This window comes from Rutilus rutilus (genome assembly GCF_951802725.1).
Source record: "Rutilus rutilus genome assembly, chromosome: 18".
Lineage (NCBI taxonomy): Eukaryota > Metazoa > Chordata > Actinopteri > Cypriniformes > Leuciscidae > Rutilus > Rutilus rutilus.
This window is the reverse complement of record NC_140231.1, coordinates 11,617,947-11,641,840: the sequence shown is the minus strand read 5'-3', so window position 1 is coordinate 11,641,840 and position 23,894 is coordinate 11,617,947. Positions and strand designations below refer to the sequence as shown.

Here is a 23,894-nt window from a genome sequence, read left to right as displayed (position 1 = left end):
TGCAAGAAAAAGAATGGGAACCACTGCACTAGATTTTAAGTTAAAACACAGACAACTAAAGTAATACCATACAAAAACGAGAAAAATATTTATTTACATTACATAAAAAAAAACATGTGTAGCTGTACCTTGATGAAGAGAACACAACAATAATCAGTAAATTATAATTCTGAAGGGACAAACCGTGAAAGGCAACATGTTGACAAGAAAAACAACTTCAGATCATTTTAGTTAAAGACTACAAATGACAGCTATGCCGAGTAACTGTCTAAAAGAGGCAGGGGTCACAGTCTCGAGACAGGAATGTCCTTGCTTGGGAGGGTCTGGATCAAAAGTTCGAGTCTTCACAAGGAATCGGTCTGAACGTCACATCTTTATTTTTCTCCAGCAGAAGATCATAGCGACACAGAGGCCTGTTGAAAAGCAAAGCAACCGTTTAATGTGACATTTAGTTGAATGAAACCATAAGACTATCCTTTGCTTTGTGGCTGTCAATTGTACACTGGTCTTTGTTTCTATTCCGTTTGAGATGTGGATTGACAAGCGTGAATTTAATCTTCACGTCGAAAGAGTGTTTCATGTTTTGAGAGTACTGCTGATTTAATTCTTATTGGCAGCGAGCGTTTGAATCTAGCCTGTGACATTTCCTAATCCCATGTTTGACGTCAGTGACGAACAATACACAGACCCTTTCCAAAAAATTTGAATTTCATGGAAAAGTTTATTTATTTCCATAATTCCATTCAAAACATTAAACTTCCATAGATTATAGATTCAGGGCCCACAACTTAAACGATTTCAAGTATTTAGTTGTTTTTTTGTACATAATTTGGGCTTCCAGCTCATAAAACCCACGAAAACAGGGTTTCAAAAAATTAGAATATTACATGAAATCACACAGTAATTACACAGTGATACCATGGTCATTGAACCAGGTTTTGGTTCTTTTGGCAGTGTGAGCGGGTGCAAATCCTGCTGGAAAATGAAGTCAGCATCTCCATAAAGCTTGTCTGCTGAAGGAAGCATGAAGTGCTCTGAAAATGTCCTGGTAGACGGCTGCGTTGAGTGGACAGCACAGTGGACCAACACCAGCCGATGACCAACACAGACTGTGGAAACTTCACACTGGACTTCAAGCATCTTGGATTGTGTGCCTCTCCATTCTTCCTCCAGACTCTGGGACCTTGGTTTCCAAATGAGATGCAAAATTTGCTCTCATCAGAAAAGAGGACTTTGGTCCACTGTGCTTTATTAAATCCAGAGTCAACGCAGCCGTCTACCAGGACATTTTCAGAGCACTTCATGCTTCCTTCATTTTCCAGCAGGATTTGCACCAGCCCACACTCCCAAAAGAACCAAAACCTGGTTCAATGACCATGGTATCACTGTGTAATTACTGTGTGATTTCATGTAATATTCTAATTTTTTTAAATCCTGTTTTCGTGGGTTTTATGAGCTGGAAGCCCAAATTATGTACAAATAAACAACTAAATCCTTGAAATCGTTTAAGTTGTGGGCCCTGAATCCATAATCTATGGAAGTTTAACGTTTTGAATGGAATTATGGAAATAAATAAACTTTTCCATGATATTCTAATTTTTTGGAAAGGGTCTGTATATAATATTATTTTATAACCAGGATTCTTTGATGAAAAAAAAAAAAAAGTATAAATAATGAACAGCATTTATTTAAAATAGAAATCTTTTGTAACAATATACATCACCGTTCAAATGTTTGGGTGTCTGTAATTTGTTTTCTTTTTTTTTGTTGCAAGAAATTAATACTTTTATTCAGCAAGGATGTGTTAAATTGATCAAAAGTGATAGTAAAGATTTATTGTTAGAAAAGATTTCTATTTTGAATAAATGCTGTTTTTAAAAAACTTTTTATTCATCAATGAATCCTGAAAAAAAGTATCACAGGTTCCAAAAGAAATATTAAGCAGCACAACAGTTTCCAACATTGATAATAACTGAGTATCAAATCATCATATCAGAATGATTTCTGAAGGATCATGTGACACTGAAGACTGGAGTAATGATGCTGAAAATTCAGCTTTGATCACAGAAAGAAATGATATTTTAGTGTATTAAAATAGAAAACCATTATTTTAAATTGTAATAATATTTCACAATATTACTGTTTTTTTTTTTTTGGATCAAATAAATGCAGCCTTGATGAGCATAAGAGACTTCTTTCGAACTTTTCGTTTCCAAACTTTTGATCGGAACTGTGTATATATATTATATTATATATATATATATATATAGAAGAGTTCAGATGCAAAAGCCTCTAAGTGCCACCTGAAATTTTCTTCTAAAATGAACATTTTTATCAAGCTCGTATATTTAGATTCAGTAATTTCAGTAAAATGACAATTAATAGGTAATGTTCATTGCCATTAAAGTGAAATAACTGAACATAAGCATACAAGCTTGATAAAAATTTCAGATGGCACTGAAGCCTGAAGTGCCATCTGAAATTTAAAAAAAAAAAAAAAAAAAAAAAAAAAAAAAAAAAAAAAATATAATATATATAATATATATATATATATATATATATATATATATATATATATATATATATATATATATATATATATATATATATATATATATATATATATATATAAAAATACAGGTGCTTCATAATTAAAAATGTATTCTTCAAAATTTAATTTTAATTATTTTAATGAAGTAAACATATATAAACATACAATCTAAAGAACCCTATAAAGAACCTTTTGTGCAATGGAAAGGCTCCATGGATGAAACCATAAATGCCAATAAATAACCTTTATTATTGTTTTTTTTTATTTATGATTTATTTATAATTTATGATACACACAGGGTGAAAAAAAGATAAATAACTAAATAACTAATAATAAAGAAAACAAAACATAATGATGGAAGAATATACATTCTCCTTAGCAGATAACAGTGGAGCACTGAAATATACTGAGATAGACAGGCAAAGTAGTGCACTTGGTAGCATGTGCATTTAGACCTGAATTCTAAATATAAATCCGGGGGAAGATGCGTAATGAAATCTACTAGCTGGAATGAAAAGGGTTAATGAAGTCAGCAAAATAGCGGGGTAAAAAACCTTAAATGTGAAGAGTGTACAAACGTTTGAGAACACACCTGAGGTTGTTCTGTAGAGGAGTCAGGCGAATACGCAGCAGCCGTAGTTTCTTACGTGGCCGGAGTCCTTTAGCTGGACAGAACTTCAGTGTGATCTTTTTAACAGGCTGGATGTCTCTGTCAAACTGAGCAAAAAGACTGGTCTCCACATACTTCTCAAACATTATGGATTTACTGGAAAAAAGGAGGAGAAACATTAGCATAAGCCCAAATAATGAATCTGGAACCACTCTTTAATAAAGACAAATGTCCGATAGGAGAAATTAGACTTTCATGGACTTACTGGTTGAGTTCAGCTTGTGTCTCTTCCTTTCCGTTGTGTAATTTAATTGTTAAATATCCCCAATGCACTTTCTGGTTCCATGTGACAATTTCAACCTTGTAACCGAACTCTGGTGGAGTCAAAGATTAAATAATGAGAGTCTGTTTCTACAGAACAGATGAAATGCAAAACTAGAAACAGCATTTTTGTAATACTTTTAAAAATAGTACACTACCAGTCAAAGGTTACAATTAATAATTACCATTTTTTGTAGCGGCCTGACCAATCAGACACACAATTATTCATTATAAGTAATGAATGAACCCCCAAGTAACCCCTTGTTAACAAGGTGAGTGATGGTTCTGTTCAGATAGTTAACTGACTATTATGTTTGTGTTATGTTTCCATAGCTTCATTACCCGGTTTCTGTTTCGGATTCAGTCACTTTCACTTTCCATTTTACCCATGTGTGCATGATGGCGTGTGTTTGTTTAGACTAGTTATGTGTTCGTGATTGAGTTAAATAAAACTTTTGTGCACATTCATGCGAGTTTTGATTCTGGTCCCTGCTTTTAAGACAAAGTCCCTTTATCGATGCGATAACAGCGACATGCTAAGAAAGAGCGATTTTTCTGTGGTCACGAAACATTTCGTTGATAGATGATCAATACTGAGAGTTCGCTGGACAAACAATAATTGACTTTAACATTAATTCAGCTACATCATTAACCGATACAAATATTTATAATTAATTATTCATATTTCCCCTTGAAACTAATTTTCTACATATAACTCTCTTATACTAAGGCTGCATGTATTTAATCAAAATACAGTAAAACACAAATTTTGTCTTTTATGCTGATTTGTTTTTCATGATTCTTTGATGAATAAAGTTCGAAAGAACTTTTTGTAACATTATAAATGTCTTTGTCACTTATGCTCAGATTAATGCATCCTTGCTGAATAAAAGTATTAATTTGTTTTTGTTGTTAATCTTACTTACCAAAACTTTTGAATGGTAGTGTATCACTGTTTCCACAAAAATATTAAAGTTATACAACCGCTTTCATTGATAATAATAATAATAATAATAATAAATGTTTTGTTTAGCAGCAAATAAGCATATTAGAATGATTTCTGAAGGATCATGTGACACTGAGTAATGATGCTGAAAAATCAACTTTGCATCACAGGAATAAAATATATTAAAATGGAAAAACAGTTCTTTTAAATTGTAATGTAATTTTAAAAATTTTTGATCAAATAAATGCAGTCTTGGTGAGCATAAGAGACTTCTTAAAACATAATTTGTTTTTAATTATTCCACATTTTTGACTGGTAGTGTATATAATACTGAATGACCATATTAACAACAAGAAATAATATTAACATCGACCATATAAGACTATATAGAATATACTATACTGTACTTATAATAATGTCACAATGCACGACTAGTGAAAGCAAAAAATAAATAAATCTTATTAACAAATCTGGTCACAATTGACAGTAATAATGAATGTAACTGAAATGCAGTAACTCACTGCAGAATGGAGGAGCTTCATTTGTTTGGAAATACGTCCTCGTTTGTCCAAGCCGGACCAGTGGCTCCCTCCAGTGTACAACGTCGTAACCTAAGCGATGAAATGAAATGATGAATGTCTCAGAATGGGCAATTAAACAAATTAAACTCAGAGTTTACTCAGTGTTTGGAGTTTACCAAAAACAGGACATCCATCTGGCTTAAACTTCCCACAATCCGTGCACTTCCCATCTAGGAAGTCTGTGTAGGATTCACAGGGGTAGGCAGTAATGGGACAGGAGCCGTTCACAGAACTCATGTAGAGAAACACCGACCTCTGATGGTCACACTTGAAATACTGTGATCCTGAGGAAAGATATAGAGGAATTTTGTAAAAAGGCAAAAGGCACACAGTAGTGATGCAAATACTTTAGCTAAAATACTGTTTCTATAAATGTCTAAAGTTTATACTTGTTCAAAACAATCACTTTAGTTTATTTTAATAAAATAAATAGTTGTTCAATATACTATCATTCTTTTTTGGTTACATTATTAAAATGATATAAAAGCTGACCTGAAAAGATGCTTTTAGGGCATCCTGGCTGGTCTGCTCCACCGTTTGCATAGTAGTCGATGTGACCCAGGAGATCGCGATAGCCCAGTGCTACAAGACAATGGCAACAATGAATTAACCAGACCTAGATTTTCTATTTTTCTATTATGCATTTGGTGTTTGCCTTTGCAAATGTCACATCTACAATGCAAGACTGCTGTGAGTGGTTGCTTCCTGAACCGAATCAAGAGCCCCACGTCGAGATAAGTCTCAATGATGTGTGAGAGAAAACGCACCATCCATGTCTGTGTGTAGAGCTTCCACAAGCTGGGCATCAGAGGGGTCTAGACGTTCACTGGGAGCCCGACCATTAAACTCTGGCCCTGCTGGATCCAGCGCTGATTGAAGCAGATGAAAATATCATAAAGTTGATGAAAATATCATAATACTGAAACTGATAATAGCTTAAAGCAGGGGTTCTCAACGCTGAGGTCCACTTTCCTCCAATCCTGATCAAACTCACCTGCCTATAACTTTCAAGTTTGCATTGTTGTTGCAGATGAAATGCAACACGGATAAGATAACTTAAATATTTCTTATAAGGTTAAACGTTGATCATTAGTCACTCAAACTCTTTGAGCTTTATCTAAACCTCTCTACTTAACCGTCGGTCGCACACATCCGCCATGTTTGAACACTTTTTATTCGTGTTTGTAGTTCCGAAATCGAATCCTCCTCCAAAGCGCAATGGGTTGTGGGCAATATTAGCCGTTAGGGTGTGCACAGATCCACACTTTGAAAATCTACCAGAAACAGAAGACCATCCGGCGACTTCTGGGACACATTTATTCTAATCTCACATACTATTTAGGATGGATAATATGCACATAAGGACGCAGGGTAGTACGTCCGAAGAACTTGGTTAGCTTGTCCAGGTGTGTTTGATTAGGGTTGGAGCAAAACTCTTGAGGGCCAGAGTTGAGAATCCCTGGCTTAAAGGAGAACTCCGGTCAATTTTAACATTGAGCTCATTTTTTTGTACATTTGGAGTGCTGTCAGTACAGAGAACAACGACAAAAATCGGTGTTTCCTACACCGTGTTATCCTCTTTTTAAAATTTGCACCCTGTTGACTTCAATGGGGCAAGTTTTAAACCTGCTTTTAGCCTCTTAACATCCTTGATGTGTCATTACAAGTGCACAGGTCATGTGAGTGATTCCTTCGGAGTGAACGCGAGTGAATCTGACTGCAGTAGATGTGAAAGATATTAATAATTCTGTATAATTCTCTATGTAATTTACATCCTGTTTTCGGTCGAAGTCCACAGTAGTCAATTGTCGAGTTCACGCGCATAGGTTTAGTACCTATGATCACACGCGTGAACTCGACAATCGACTACTGTGGACTTCGACCGAAAACAGGATGTAAATACAGGTATGTGCGTTGGCGGAATAAACATAATTTTTATTAATATCTTTCACATCTACTGCAGTCAGATTCACCCGCGTTCACTCAGAAGGAATCACTCACATGACCTGTGCACTTGTAATGACACATCAAGGATGTTAAGAGGCTAAAAGCAGGTTTAAAACTTGCCCCATTGAAGTCAACAGGGTGCAAATTTTAAAAAGAGGATAACACGGTGTAGGCAACACCGATTTTTGTCGTTGTTCTCTGTACTGACAGCACTCCAAATGTACAAAAAAATGAGCTCAATGTTAAAATTGACCTCAATGTTAAAATTGACCGGAGTTCTCCTTTAAAGGTTTAGTAGGTGAATGGATGAATCTCACCTGTTATCCTGCCAATTTTCCCGCTAAATTTGGCCCCAGTGAAACCTGAAATGTGGGCTCCTAGACTGACACCAATCATGTGAATGGAGCTCAGGTTGGCCCCACTGATCTGTTATGTCAACCGTGCAAACACAATAGTTAGGCAGCTACAATTACATGGGAAATTGAGAGGCCACACAGCATAAACAATTAAAATATTTATAAATAAGTTTTATTTTGGTTGTTTTTATAAAAAAAAAAAAAAAAAAACATTAAAGGGATACTTCACCAATTAGCATTAAGCTTTGTATCAGTAGAAACCCGGTAGTATTTTCGAATGACCGTGCTTCCCTCCCTCATGTCCCCCTGAGACGAGAGATTTCCATATTGTGTGTCTGGAAAAAAACTCAGATGACGCAAAAATCGTCATTTTGCGTCATCGGAGGCTTTTTTGGCCAGAGGCGAGAGACTACAGCCAGTAGTAGGAGCTCGTTCCGCATGAACCCGCCCATATGGGGTGGGATCTCACGATAAAACGGTGTCTTTTCAGTTTCGAGTCAACTAGTAGCCTAGTTGTATCACTTCTTCTGATACTGCCCTCTGTAACCAATAGGCGTGGCTTGGGAGTGGCCTCGTAGGGCAGCGAAGCAAGTGCATTCTGGGAGTTGTCTTTCATCCACATGAGCCAAAAATACATTTTCTGGCTTTTCTCAGTCTAGAAGGCACCAACTTCTAAAATAATTTCACATTTCTCCTACATAAATGACCCAATTTAAATACACATTCATCTTTCCAGCGGTGAAATATCCCTTTAAGATTTAATAGTTGTTAGCTTTTCTTCCATTTTCAAACCCCCTGCAGTTCCTACACATCTCCCAGTTTGAGAAAGCCTGACATACGTTTAATGCACTTCACTTTGTTGATAACTGGAATAAATGTTCTCTCTTTGCATTTTTATATCATTATGCTACACGATTATTCTATTCAAATCAATCTGATAAATGAGTTGGGTCAAAAGTAATCAGATTACATTACCTAAAATGTGTAATGTAATAGATTACATTACTAACTACAATTTTAATCTTGTAATTTGTATTCAGTAATGGATTACGGTTTGTAAATAATCTACCCAGCACTGCATGTAAACATGACTATTATGTGCAAGTTAACGATTAACGCAGGACTATAAAATGCCTGTATGCTTCACCTGTGCACATACAAACCTACTGCCAATGCGCAAGACTCCACATTATTGACCACAGAACCTTAAAGGGCTCAGATGGTTTTTTATTAATTTCTTTTCCCTGAGGAAGTTTTTTAAACTCATGTTGTTCAACAACTTTCCACAATCCCCTTTGTAAGCTCGGACATATTTGTGAATACAACACCCACATCTCAATCAACAACCAAAGTCCCACCATAAATGTTTTCCCACTCAATACAAAGAAAAGATCTGTTGGTTCTAGAACTAACGCTCAAACTAAAACTGAATTTTGATTTCATGGGGTATCCATGAAGATTTATTTTATATTTGAATGAATTAGTATTGTGAGCCTCTTCGGTGCTAAAATTTTTGTAGAGTGAAAAACTATCCATAACGGAGTCCAGGAATGTATATAATATACAGTGCTATGCATAAGTTTAGACACCCATGCTAAAGTTGACTAAAAAGAGGAATAAAAAAATCATCTTTTGGAAATTGAACTTAATGCCTTAATTTAAAAAATTAGGAAAAATCCAACCTTTAAGGACACCAATTTTCTTTGTGAATGAATAATGTATCGTAAATAAATAAATGTTCTTCCTTAAAATACAGGGTGCATAAGTTTGGACACCCCTATGTTAAATTCCCATAGAGGCAGGCAGATTTTTATTTTTAAAGGCCAGTTACTTCATGGATCCAGGATACTATGCATCCTGATAAAGTTCCCTTGGCCTCTGGAATTAAAATAGCCCCACATCATCACATAGCCTTCACCATACCTAGAGATTGGCATGGGGTACTTTCCATAAGATCATCTCTCAATGCAAATCAAACTAGCTATTAGGCTAACTGAAATAAAACCATGCCAATCTGTATGTATGGTGAAGGCTATGTGATGATGTGGGGCTATTTTAATTCCAAAGGCCAAGGGAACTTTATCAGGATGCATAGTATCCTAAAAAAATAAAAAATAAAAAATACTTAAATAAAAATCTGCCTGCCTCTATGGGAATTTAACATAGGGGTGTCCAAACTTATGCACCCTGTATTTTACATTTACATTTACATTTATTCATTTAGCTGACGCTTTTATCCAAAGCGACTTACAATTGCTATATATGTCAGAGGTCGCACGCCTCTGGAGCAACTAGGGGTTAAGTGTCTTGCTCAGGGACACATTGGTGTCTCACAGTGGATTCGAACCCGGGTCTCTCACACCAAAGGCAAGTGTCTTATCCATTGCGCCAAACATTTATTTATTTACGATACATTATTCATTCACAAAGAAAATTGGTGTCCTTAAAGGTTGGATTTTTCCTAATTTTTTAAATTAAGGCATTAAGTTCAATTTCCAAAAGATGATTTTTTATTCCTCTTTTTAGTCAACTTTAGCATGGGTGTCTAAACTTATGCATAGCACTGTATGTATCATTGTCCATCGACAAATATTCCATAATTGTAGACATCTAGCACACCAACAATTTAGGCTCACCCACTTATTAAAGGGTTAGTAGTTCACCCAAAAATGAAAATGATCCCATAATTTACTCATCCTCAAGCCATCCTAGGTGTAAATTACTTTCTTCTTTCAGCCAAACACAATCATAGTTATATTAAAAAATATCCTGGCTCTTCCAAGCTTTATAACGGAAGTCAATAGTAACTGAGATTTTGAAGCCCAACAAAGTGCATCCATCCATCATAAAAGTAATCCATATGACTCCAAGGGGTTAATAAAGGCCTTCTGAAGCAAAGCGATGCGACTTTATAAGAAAAAGATCCATAATTGTAACTTTATAAACCATAATCACTGGCTTCCGGTAACGGCCATACGCAAATTCACGAGAGAGTTGAGTTCTGGCGTATGACGTAAGATGTAGGAGTAGCGTAAGCTTAGGTGAGAGTAGACACCTCTCTCGGTTTAAACAAATAGGGCTGGTCAACAAACTCAAGATCCTCCCACATTTCTCTTTAAAAATTCAGTTTTTTTGTGTTTTGTTTTGCTCTGCGCTTCTGTGTTCATCAATACATCATGCGTCGGGTCAGAAGTCACACTTCCACTGGAACTCGACTCGCGTATGGCCATTACCAGAAGCCAATGATTATGGTTTATAAAGTTACAATTATGGATATTTTTCTTACAAAGTCGCATCACTTTGCTTCAGAAAACCTTTATTAACCAACCGGAGTCGTATGGATTACTTTTATGATGGATTTCCGTTTAGGGCAGCAAAAGTGCTGCTTGACCAACCTAAATGGTCTGGGTTGGTCACCCTGGGTGTGTCTTACCTCTGTTTCAATTTAATGTTACTTTAGATAAGTGTGCGTGGGAAACCACGGCATGGCCAATCCAAAGCTATTATAAGACAAGTAAAGTTGGTTGACTTATATCTGTAGTAGTGGCCATACCTTTATTGAAATAAACGTTACTTTAATTTCAAGTGTATGCAATCACGGGGGCTATACCAAAGTATCTTTGATTGTGTAAGCGTGAATGCGACCGATCTCAGGTATATAGCAATTACCTCTGTTTAGTGACCGAAGCGGGCGAGATTGTGATCGCGAGACCCCACGTTAAACAAGGCCTCTGAGAGGACCTCTGAGCGACATAGCTTCCTAATATGAACGGGTAAAATATAAGTAAAGGGTTAAATAGAACAATCTAATGTTTTGCTAAACTACTATATAATTGACCAATAACCAATTGGCAATCTAACTTAAATTCGAGGTCATGATAGAATGGAGTTAGATAAAAGCTTAAATGGAATTAAATTACTTTGCCAGACGGAAAGACAGTAACATGCAAAGACCTTCACCCGTTCTGGCGGAAACCCCCATTGGGACCGAGAAATGGGCTTACAAACTCAAATCGCGTATGGCCGTTACCGGAAGCCAGTGATTATGGTTTATAAAGTTATAAATATGGATATTTTTCTTACAGTCACATCGCTTCAGAAGGCCTTTATTAACCAACCAGAGTCGTATGGATTACTTTTATGATGGATGGATGAGCTTTTTTGGGCTTCAGTATCTCAGTTACTATTCACTCCCATTATAAAGCTTGGAAGAGCCAGAATATTTTTTAATAGAACTCCGATTGTGATTGGCTGAAAGAAGAAAGTCATATAAATTATGGGATCATTTTCGGGTGAACTAACCCTTTAATTTCCAATAAGCCCACCCAGAATTTGGCTGCATCTGAAATCACATATTTACCTACTATATAGTAGCGAAGAGTAGTACGTCCGAATTCACACACAGTACTCATAAAAGAGTACGTAAAAAGTTCCCGGATGACCTACTACTTCCACTGAGATTATGAAGTGCGCATCCAGTGGACACTTTACTATCCCATGAGGCCACAGAAGGGTATTAGTGAATGGCAGTGAAGCAACGCAGCTGATGCTGGTAGGTAACATGACAATGCCATACAACACACATTCATACTACATAGAACGTACTTTTTAACGGTTGTGAAGTAATTACTTATTCAAAAAGTACCACCTACTCAGAGAGTATGCACAGCATGTGATTAAAAACATACTGGTATTCTTTATTTGAAAAATTCTGTAACTGAGATTGCACTTCTTTTACCTCCATTTTCTGGATGAGATCAGTAAGATTTTCAGCCACCTTGCGCGTGTTTTTCACGACTTTCCAGTAGTTCAAATTGGTTGCACCTTGGTTCCAATCCACCACAATAACGTTCATGTCACGGCGGTTGAGAAGGAACTCCACAAACTGGTAGATCCACACTGGGGGTGAGCCGGTGGGCCGGTACCCGTGGATGAGGAAGGTGGTGGGAGAGCTGAGGTTGAAGTGAGGATTGCTGAAGGGCTCTTGGTGGGAGAGCAGCTGACCGCAGGAGATGTTGGCCCGTGTGTAAAGCAGCAATCTGACATCCAAAGTCGTCCCAGCAAAGGAGTTTTTAAGGTCAAGGTCTATCATCTTCTCACATTCTTGAGCTTTAGAGAGAAAGTAAATAATGTTCAGAGGCTGGCTTCTTAGGCAAAGCAAGTCCTTGTTTAAAAAACAACAACTTTAGTTGTAACTTGTACGAAATTAAATAAGACTAATCAATGCATTTGATTAAATTATTGATATGATTATTCAAAATATTTCAGAGGAGACCAAGATCCATTACTGACTTTTACATTTCTACTTTACTTTTACAACAGAACACTTCATCTTTTTTTGGACACATTTTCTTAATACTACAGCGAAGCTTCGGTTGTGGAAATCATTATTATTTTAGTAAATCAATTATTTTGCTGACACTGTCATTCATTTAAAAATACACAAAACATTTGTATTTCTGATCACAATTTGAAAATCTTTCTTATGCTAATATTCAGCCAAGTCAAAGTTATTTGCTAAAAAGCAGTGTCATGTATCGCATCAACGGGGGCGTTGGGTTGCTCATTGGTGCTCCCCTCCAGGTGGTGGCACTATAGGCAACAGCCTAATTCGCTTATCCCTAGAAATGGCCCTGCTCACAGCCTTAGGCCCTGTCCCAAATGGCGCACTTCATGCGGACTTTCGGTCTCGTGGACTTGAATTGCGCGTGCTCGCTGAGTCTACGAGTCCGTAGGCTGTCCCATTCAGCATTTTACCGCTCTGAAGTGTGCTCAGCAGCGCCCCCTTTGTGCCCTTGAAGCGGTCTTCCGCGAAGCCCGCATAGAAGCAGACTTCACGCACTTTAACTACCCAGGAATCCTTGCGAAAGGCCAATCAGACAACAGATGGGAGGAGATTTCACTCGCGGATAATTGTTGAGATGGCTGAGAAGAAAATATTACGGTTTTTATGACCTAAATGTACATTTTATCAGTGGTTACCTACAGTTTATACAAACATTAAGGTAATCGACCAGTGGTTGATGTCTCAAACATAATAATAGCGCGTTTAATAATACGATCGCATTATGATTCATTAAATAAATAATGGCAGGGCTTTACTGAGTCATATGTAAACATAGTATGAATATTGAAACCTGTAAATTCATCTGAAACTCATGCACATTTTCATTATGTTTTAAAATTGCAATCTTAGTTCAAATGGAACATTATGTATTATTATGTACAACTGTATACATCATTTAAATAAGCATGGTGTATCTATTGTCTAATGCCCAGGTGATATGCACAATATCAAAATATAGAACTGTAAAATTAGGCTGTGTAGTTGACATGGAGATAAGACGTTGGAGCGCAAAAAAATGTGATTTCTCCTGTCCAACAACAACCAGGCCTGTATTTCTGTCAGTAAGGTTATTTTTCACTCTGATTTCTCTGAAAATAAAAAGCTAGATGATATATTAAACTTTTTCTGTACGATGGGTAAATATCATATTCACAAAGCAAGATACCTTAAATTCAAACCTAGTTGCAAATTTTTTGCTTATGATTTACAGTTATTCTTCACTTCAAAAAATCCCCTCCAATAAAAGAGCTTCGAAAATATCCTGTATTATAGAATAAGTTTTATATAAATTGTAAAAATATTTTATTTACTGTTATTATTTACTTTCATTTTCTCTGTATCCCCACATGTTCATGTTCATTGTTTTGTATTATTTCCATTGTAATGCAAAAAAAAAAAAAAAAACAGCCCGTTATTTTCGGCGTGCTGATCAAGTCTGTCCCAAAAATACCTCTCAATGCGCCCTCGTGGACTCGCGCCAAGGGCCCTATAGGTCTGCACTACATGACGTCACCAAAGTGTGGACTCTGAGGAAGTCCACAAGTCCGGAGTGTGCCATTTGGGACAGGGCAGTACTCTGGGTCTGAATGTCAACATGGTTGTGACTGATTTGGCTGTAGGAAACAGCACAACAGCTTTAATACAAAAGTTCATCAAAAAAAAAAAAAAAAAACTACTTTGCTACTTTCTGTCTACTTTAGCTCTACCAATATATACCAGTATAAAGGAGTTTCGTTCCTAAATGAGTGTTCAGTTCCTAAATGTGTTTGAATGCATTGATTGAGCAAATGATTCAATGACTCACTCATAAAAACAATCACTTGTTGCCACTTACTGGTATATTGATGTAACTTCCAGAAGGAGTCACTGAAAAATCCCTAACACTAATGCACAGACTGACAGCCTGCCTGCCAGAAATAATTCTTATATAATTGTTTTTTTTTAAATAAACCAGAATCAGCTTTGTTTTTATTTGGACTGCACAAGAATTTCTATGGAAGCTTGTTTCGACCATGGAATACAAAAATAAAGCAGAATTGCAGGATATAAATGCGCAAAGCTTATGTCTCACAATTCTGACTCTATAACTCGCAACTGATTTTTGAAGAGAACTGACTTCCAATTAATCCAATAAAACTTGACATGTTGCTTATAAGTCATTTTAAAAAAGTGGCTTAGAAAAACTGTGTTGGAAATTCTGCTTGCTTTGTTTTGTTTTTTTCTGAAGCATTCACAATACATTGGTGTATGTGTTCAAGAACTTTCGAGGGCCACTGGATATCAAATTACCACTGCAATCTGATACCATCTAATACGGTCCTACTTTTTTATAAGAGACAACCGAAAGGAATATAATTGTAGTCTACAAATAGCATTCTTTTTACATTTACAATTAAAAGCAGACGACATTTAGTGGGAAAAGGTGTGCACGTATGTTTTGGTATTTACAGGAAGAGTGGGAGTAATGTTAAGGTTACATCTGTGGAGCCCACTCATGGAATCATTTTGAACATTTCAAGAGAACTTATGAAGTAACACCCATCATAATGAGACAGCATTCACTGTGAGTAATATAGAAACTGTATTTTTTTCTCACATGGTGTTTTAGGCCACTATGGTTAACCACACTGAAGTGTGCACATTTGGAATACAGTGGTAATAAAACTAAAACTGTTTGTTTCAACATTACCTCTGAAAGTGTCAAACAACATCAGCGTCACATATAAGAGCCCCCAAAAGAACGTCCTGTAGAACTGCAAAAGAGAAAAGCATGACACAAACCGCAGACTTCACACAGGTCTCATCTTAACAATGTGTTTTCTCACTTTAAAGTGGCGGAAGTGCTGCAAACTTCTTTTGCTTTCTTATTACTTGCTAGCCATATAAAACTATTTTTATGGAAAGCCACGCATCACATATTTTCCACATGATGAAACCATACATTTCTAGTGACCCCAGCACACACACACACACACACTCACATTCAGTTTCAGTTTCAATGAAACTTATTATTGAGCAATGTGGTCTTTAATTTTCTTTTTATTATTTTAGTATCATTGATATACTAGTTTTTGTTCATTAGATTTTGTTTTTCTAATGTAATTGTACAGGTTTAGTAATTATGTTTTTATGTATTTTTTTCCCAGTTGTATATGTCTAAATAGTTTTTATTAGGTTATCGTTCATTTAGTTTTTGCTATTTTAGTACTTAAAACTTAATGTAATAAACTTAGCGCTTAAACTAATGAAAATGAGAAATGTTGCCTTCACAGCTAGCTAAAATATATTTTATTTCAGTAGATGTTTATTTTATTTGAAGTAATGAAAATGTTTTATATATATATATCGTGGATAGTGACAATATGTATTGTGTATAGTTCAGTTTTAGTGTCAGTGCTACATTAAACTACTATATATAATGTTGAATATAAAGTATAATAATGCAATGGGGGAATATTTGTGGGTCCTCATAATGGCAAATTATGTTACCAGTAAAAAATGGCCTACATTATTTTAAATATATCTAGTGAGTGACAGAGTACAAGCATGTTTGTCTAAAATAATTCTGTATTTTCAGCTTCAGAATCATGAATATTTTATTCTGATGTCACCATTGTCCTGACCTGTACTTTGTACTATGCTATGCACTATGTCCAAGCCTATTCATTTACACCCACAATGTAATATCAAATTTAGCATTTTAATCAACAGTTTTTTTTTTTTTTTTTTTTTTACATTTTACTATATGTCTTGGAGTATCATGAGTTCAGTATCGTGATATGTATCGAACCGTTACACCCCTAATTTTATATATATATATATATATATATATATATATATATATATATATATATATATATATATATATATATATAATAAACATTAACATTTTAAAATGCAGGAAGGTTTGTGTGGGGAACAGGTTTAGGTGCTTAAAGAATACAAAATATACAAAACATTCAAATGCTCAGCATTAAAACCATATATAAGTCAATGAAAAACCAACCATTGAACAATAAACTAAAACAAACAGTCTGTGTGTTTTGAAGTCATTGTGAGTGTGTGCACATTTTAGAGACTCCTACACCAAAGCTAAAAAGAAGACAGACTGGTTTTAACCTGTTGTCATGGGTAGAGTTTAAGAATGTGCTTCCCAAACAAGCAGAACAAATTACATCAAGTCACATTAACATACATTAACTGTGTTACCAGTTAAAACAACTGTACATGAAATAATATGCAAACCAGTCTGACAAACCACTAATGTTAAACAGTCACACAAACGTATAGTAGCCATTTACTCATGTGATCACCAGTGGACATCAACATAGTCTATTCAAACAAAGAGCAGTTACTACTATCTGCAACAAGGAATATTTGACATGAAACGAGGAGACATCTTACCATGTTGGAGGAGTATCCAGACATTTATGTCTGACAACGTCAGGGTTGCTGATACTTCATTTAAATACACCAGGAAATAGTAAGGTGACACACTTACTGACTGAGTTACTCCTCCTTGACTTTAACTGCTCCACCCACCATCCTACAAACAACATCCACCTACAGGTGACACATTCCTGAAATCTGATCCTGACGGATCTGTTGAGAAGAACCGCAGGACTCAACAAGAAGCTTGAAAAAAGCTGGGATTTTACAACTGAATTAAACATGCGCACACATATTATTTTTTACATTGGTTGACCAACATAACTTTGGAAAACTATCTAATTAAATATATAAATCATTGATAGTTCTTAAAATGTTAATACAATACAAAGTAGTATAATAAAGGGATAGTTCACCCAAAAATGACATTTCTGTCATCACTCACTCGCCCTCACGTCGTTCCAAACCTGTATGAATTTCTTTCTTCTGCTGAACAGAAAGATATATTTTGAAGAACGTAGACCACCAAACAGTTGTGGGGCACCACTGACTTCCATAGTATGGAAAGACTTTGGAAGTCAATGGGGTCCACCAACTGTTTGGTTACCCATAATCTTCTAAATGTCTTATTTTGTGTTCAGCGGAAGACATAATTAATTTTTTTGGGTGAACTGTCCCTTTAAGTGCACACAGGTGGCTTATTTAGACTAGAGTAACCGCAGGTGTCGTTTGAAAAGTGTGCTTGTGCTATCTATACCATGCCACTTTCAAAACTGATATTTTGTTACCGTCTGCAATGACATGCCACTCATCTACATAATAACTGATTATAATAGATCAGTGCAGATCTATCCCACTTTTCGTGCAGATATTTTAGGGGCGAAATCGCCATCTAGTGGCTCACGGTGGTACTGCGGTGTCGCAATTCAGTTATTCATTACGACAAACCAAACACCGTCCTTATAAAAAGAGTGCATGACTGTCTAACATCAACCGAAAAAAATATAACAAAAATTTAATCTAACATTTCAAACCCTTAAAATCGCTTTAGAGAATGTTTGACAGAGATCTCGACAAGACCATCCTCGTGGGAAACATCCACAGCTGTGTGACGGAGGAGATTCTGTTCGAGTTGTTTCTGCAGGTGAGCTCATCCAGGCCATCATCATTCACCTGTTCAGAGTCTTGAAGATTATTTATTTATATGCAATGCTCAAATGATTCTTGTCTTCTTGACAAATCGGTTATTGCATCCCATATTTCTTGGGTACGTTTGCTAACGTTTAGAGCAGAGGTTTCAGTCTTTTAGATGCCATGGACTCCAAAGATCATCCTCGTGGGACTGTTGATAATGATATCCTAAAATTTAAAAGGCTTCTATCTTTTAGAAACACCCAATTTATACACTGATATTATAAATCTAAAATGAGTCTCTATTAAGTTACATTTATATTTATTTTTCCTACTCCCTACAGTAATATACTGTTAAAGATATGATTTATTAATTAATTTATTGAATTTTAATCAGTTATATATATATATATATATATATATATATATATATATATATATATCCTGACCTGAACTGAATTCTGTCTTTATGGTTAATATAATATAACTGGTTAAGTCTATATAACTGAATATACTTAATAGTAAACTATTTTTTTTAATTCATTTATTTATTTGAATCTGATTTATTAATTTATCTTTATATATATATATATATATATATATATATATATATATATATATATATATATATATATATATATAAAAAGATAAATTAATAAATCAGATTCAAATAAATAAATGAATAAAAAAAATAGTTTACTATAGTTTATCTATATTCAGTTATATAGACTTAACCAGTTTTTTTTTTTTATATATATATATATATATATATATAATTTTTTTTTACAGTTTTTCTCTAGATTTTTCCACAGACCCCCTGTCACTCATTTCTGGAGTTTCCGGACCCCAGTTTAAAACCCCCGGTTTAGAGTATCATGTCAAGGAGCTTTTAATCATTCAATTAGACAGGCTTTATGGCTATAATTTAAGAAACAAATTGACCTAAAATCTTATCAATAAACTTTTAAAGAATATCTCTTTGAGACATTAGAACATTCATTAATTTAAATGGTCATTTATTGTTGTTGTTATGGTTATTTGATTATAATTATTATTATTAATATTAGAATTGTAATGTATTATGATTGTTGGTCATTTGTTTATTTTTATTTATTTATTTTAAGATATATATATATTTATTTTTTGTAGTGTGAAATTGTAAAAAAAATTGTTTTTCTTCATATATGATTCACTTACCAGGCTGGGCCGGTAAACAAGGTGCATATATTCCGAGATGGACAGCAGGCTCCTTATGGATGTGTTTATTATAAGCATGCTGAAGCTGTTCCGTATGCAGTTGAACTTCTCAATGGAATCTGGCTCTATGGGCAGCCAATCAAGTTACAATGTAAAATTGGTGGGTAGCTAAAATCAGTGTTGAGTTAAAGGCAGACGTGTTATCTTAACAGAGTGCTTGTGCTTTGTTATTTTTAGGTGGCCATTATCACAGAAATCACATGCTTGCATACCACATGGAGAATGGACTGATAGCAAACAGGTGTGTCAGATTACAAAAAAAGGTACAGTTTCATGCACTTTTGTCAGTGTTTTTGTTTATGGCAGAGTTTGGCATTATGGGTATTAAAAAAGGGCTGTTTTCTTTGTGGGTTACTAATCACTGGACCACAGGGGTATTTCAGGCAACGAGGTCATACTACAGACTACAAGTATGTACTTCATTGGAGATGGGCGGTGTTGGGGAAAGTTACTTTTAAAAAGTAATGAGTTACAATATTGCGTTACTCCTTAAAATATATATATAGAACTAATTGTGTTACTTTTCATGGAAAGTAATGCGTTACATTACTTTTGCATTACTTTTCCTCACCTGGGATGGGCTTGCTTGTTTGGTTTTTAATAACAAAAAAAGATCTATTTTTGGCACATGTAAAGGCCCTTTCACACCAAAAGTGAAATGAATAAGCCTCAGGCTGAAATAAATGCAAATTCACGTGACACGTCTGTAGAAGAAGAAAGTTCAACAATTTGGCTGTGTCCGAAATCGCATACTCTTCTTTTGAACTTTCTGTTCATCAAAGAATATTAATATTAAAAATATTAAGCAGCATTTTCTGACTGGAGTAATGATGCTAAAATTGCAGCTTTACCATCACAGGAATACATTACATTTTAAAATATATATTCTAAAAGAAAACATTTATTTAACATTGTAATCAAATTTTACGATTTACTGTATTTTTTTATCAAATGAATGCAGAGCATAAGAGACTTCTTTCAAAAACATTGAAAAATCTGTTGAACAGTATAGTGTTTTCTTTTGTTGTAAGATAAGTGATATTTAGCATGTTGAAATGTAATGTGTTGTGTTTTAATTGTATTAAAGGTGATGATACACAGGGCAACTTTTTGAACAATGTTGCTGGGCAATGTTGCCGTCAACAGGCAACCAGATGAGACACAGGGCCCACGACCGATCTAAATTAATAGAAATTTATTGCCCATTTTCAATGGGAAAGTGCCCAAGCAACAATCGCTGAGCAAGATTGCCCAGCAACATTGCTCAAAAAGTTGCCCTGTGTATCATCACCTTAACTGTGTGACATTTATTGCAATTTCGCATACTCTTGTTATTTCCCTTCAACGTTTTCCATACAGTGCTGATGCTGTGCACCAGGACAATATGGTTTTGAATTTAAATGGCAGTCCAGGTGTGGAGAACCGTTCTAATGAAGCATGTGGCTGGAGTGACATGGTAACATACACAAAGAGAAAAATATAATTCTTCCTTAAAGGTAGGGTAGGCAATTTTCGGAAAGGCTAGCAATAGCAAGCTAGCTTTGAAAGCATAAGATCCCACCCTCCCTTCAAGAGCGTCTCCAAAGCCACGCCCTCTTCAAAACACATGAACGCGTACAGCAGCGTCAGCAAAGCGTCACAAGACGAGAGATGGCGTTTAACTACCTAATTTCTCGAAGCAGAAAACATTACAATAATAATGAACATAAACAACTTAAAGAGCTCTGACCTGTACCACCTGACTGCTGCAGATTAATTTCGCTGTTGATAGTGTTGCCATTGAAATGTACAATTCAGAGTCACGAACTTCTCCGAGTATAACGTCACGGGTTTCCATCTCTAGTTATGGCGTGAAAACAGCATAAGCTTGTTGTTTTGGTTCAGGAGGAACTGTAGAAGGTGGCTGCTGTTTCTCTGCATAAAATGAAACGCGCGGGTGACGTGTTATGTCTGCGCGAGCAGGTGCGCGGAGGTATGGAAATACGCTGACAGGCAGTTAGGCCATCGAATTCAATGATTGGACAAACATTGTATGGTCCTACGCCTTCCACAGATGATATATACAGTATACATATAAATACATTTAGACCACTTAAAGTGATAGTCCACCCAAAGTTATGTTAAAAAACGTCCTGGCTCTTCCAAGCTTTATAATGGCTGTGAATGGCCGGCTTCTGTTTTGAAGTCCATAAAAGTGCATCTATCCATCAAAAAAAGTGCTCCACACTGCTCCGGGGGGTTAATAAAGGCCTTCTGAAGCGAAACCATGCGTTTGTGTAAGAAAAATATCCATATTTAAAACTTTATCAACTATAATAACTAGCTTCCTACAGACGTTCGTACACATAAGAGTAACATTTGACCTGGCGCATGACGCACTGTAGCGCAGAGGATAGAGCAAAACAAAACACCGGTCACGAATTAGACGTCTAAAACGTAGAAACCTAGAATTTTTAAAGCTACACTGTGTAGGATTTTCTCCCATCTAGCGGTGAAATTGTTTATGACTACCAACTGAATATTACTTTAGCCCCTCCCATTCCGAGGACGTTTTAACTCCTACGGTGGCCGTATTATTTCAAATCTGCCGACAGTCGCGAGTAATCTCCCCCTCGACATTCGTCACGGTGCCACTGAGTGTAAAAAACGCGAAAGACGAAGCTTGAATTTCCAGGTATGTCCCTCTTTGGCTAATGTATTTTCAAGATGGAGGCGCAACATGGCTGCCGCCATTCGAGCGACTCGCTCGTATGTATTCTAAATGACAGATTCTACGCTTACGAGAATACTTGATTAGTTGGTAGAAGGAATTACACATTAATGAGCACATATCATTTTGAAAGAACAAAGTGTTTTTTGCTAAGAATCAACTTAAAAAATTACACAGTGTAGCTTTAAAGAGAAATGTGGGAGGAGCTTGAGTTTGTTTGAACCGCGAGAGGCGTCAAAGCTTACTCTACTCCTACATCCTGCGTCATACATCAAGTGTTACTCTTTTGGCGTAAGTCGACTTGCATAGGCCGTCTGGCGGAAGCTAGTTATTTTAGTCGATAAAGTTTTAAATGTGGATATTTTTCTTATAAGAACACATCGCTTCACTTCAGAAGGCCTTTATTAACCCCCCTCTGAGCCGTGTGGAGCACTTTTATGATGGATAGATGCTCTTTGATGGACTTCAAAACAGAAACCGGCCATTCACAGCCATTATAAAGCTTGGAAATGTTTTAATATAACTCTGATTGTATTCGTCTGACAGAAGAAAGTCATATACTGATATACACCTAGGATGGCTTGAGGGTGAGTAAATCATGGGCTAATTATAATTTTTGGGTGAACTATCCCTTTAACTTAGTGATTGCTATCGGGATGTGAAGAGACTTTTAACCAGCATAACCCAAAATGTTTCTGGAACAAATCACCTACCCTGCCTTTAAATCTACAAATAGAGCTTACAAGAGCACACTTGAGAAGAAAATATGAAAATACCTCTGGGTGTTGTATTCTTTGTGTCTCAGGTATACAGCAGCAGGCCTCTGGATGTGTGTCCTCCGGTCGTGTGGTACTGTCCACCCCTCCAGCAGTGGATGAACTCTGGATACCCTCCTTGGACGTCCTGTCTGGATGAGAATCTGTTGCTCTATAGGTCAGCCAGCACCAGAGAAGGTTGTGCAAATGTAAGTTTAGAGGGTAAAAATGCTATAAAATGCGACCCTAACAGCAAAAACGAGTGTAAATCTTATTTTACAGGCTGAGTTTAAATGTAAAATCCAGATAAACATTTAATTTTCAGAGACAACAATACAGTGGACGCTGTGCAAGCATCCTGACTCCTCTTGCACACAAAAATACACCATATATTCCAGTGAGTGCTTTTGGTAGCACTGATTCAGACTGTAAGCTGTAAATCATGGATATATGAGTGTGAATGCTCTAATAAAGCAATCTAAATGCACCTTACTGTTTCTTGAAACATTGAAACACAAATCTGATGATCTGAAATGTTTGTTTTTGTGACTTGCTGATAAACTTCATCTCATGTTCACCTCTAGTAGGACTTTGCATCTCGTGCAGTTGCAAAATCAATAGCATAATGATTGATTGGTCAATTAGCATTTTTACAATGACATATTTAGTGGCGGGCATAAAATATTAACGTGACATAAAATGTAATTTATTATATTGGATGATAATTTATGGCCATTTCTAAGGGCATTCAATCGTTCACTCTTATTACCTTGGATAGTCTCTTGTGGATTAGACAGTGAAAGCCTCTCCTTCTCTTGAATTGAACTGTTTTGATAAGATGCAATAACTATTAACTTTAGACTTTAGACTTAAGGAGATTTTTATTCACCAAGTACAAGAAAACAATGTATTTCAGTTGGTTCTGGTGTTGGCATTAGTTAAGAAGAAATGTACAAACATAAGAAAAACCTTGAGATATGTGTGAATAATTAA

General features: G+C 35.8%; 2 protein-coding genes across 7 annotated transcripts; one reads left to right on the top strand and one right to left on the bottom strand.

Moving 5' to 3' along the window:
- Positions 1-64: 64 nt before the first annotated feature.
- lipia (lipase, member Ia) lies at positions 65-19,505 on the bottom strand. Of its 5 annotated transcripts, none has more exons than XM_084386552.1 (12): positions 19,377-19,505; positions 17,161-17,261; positions 15,349-15,412; positions 12,051-12,421; positions 7,274-7,382; positions 5,777-5,878; positions 5,502-5,591; positions 5,126-5,293; positions 4,950-5,039; positions 3,427-3,535; positions 3,144-3,317; positions 65-413 (listed from the first exon to the last, which is right to left on the bottom strand). In XM_084386552.1, the coding sequence occupies exons 3-12, from the start codon at positions 15,368-15,370 to the stop codon at positions 329-331; spliced, it is 1,320 nt and encodes a 439-aa protein (XP_084242678.1). In that variant the 5' UTR covers positions 15,371-15,412; positions 17,161-17,261; positions 19,377-19,505; the 3' UTR covers positions 65-328. The 5 variants fall into 5 exon arrangements, with proteins under 5 accessions (XP_084242678.1, XP_084242675.1, XP_084242679.1 ...); XM_084386549.1 differs by having other exon boundaries at positions 17,064-17,261; positions 19,377-19,474; XM_084386553.1 differs by lacking the exon at positions 19,377-19,505 and adding an exon at positions 17,837-17,858.
- Positions 17,900-23,411, top strand: rbm11 (RNA binding motif protein 11). Of its 2 annotated transcripts, none has more exons than XM_084386562.1 (6): positions 17,900-18,192; positions 19,380-19,527; positions 19,614-19,677; positions 20,796-20,892; positions 22,952-23,110; positions 23,227-23,411. In XM_084386562.1, the coding sequence occupies exons 1-6, from the start codon at positions 18,103-18,105 to the stop codon at positions 23,338-23,340; spliced, it is 672 nt and encodes a 223-aa protein (XP_084242688.1). In that variant the 5' UTR covers positions 17,900-18,102; the 3' UTR covers positions 23,341-23,411. The 2 variants fall into 2 exon arrangements, with proteins under 2 accessions (XP_084242688.1, XP_084242687.1); XM_084386561.1 differs by having other exon boundaries at positions 17,955-18,192; positions 19,380-19,536.
- Positions 23,412-23,894: the final 483 nt, after the last annotated feature.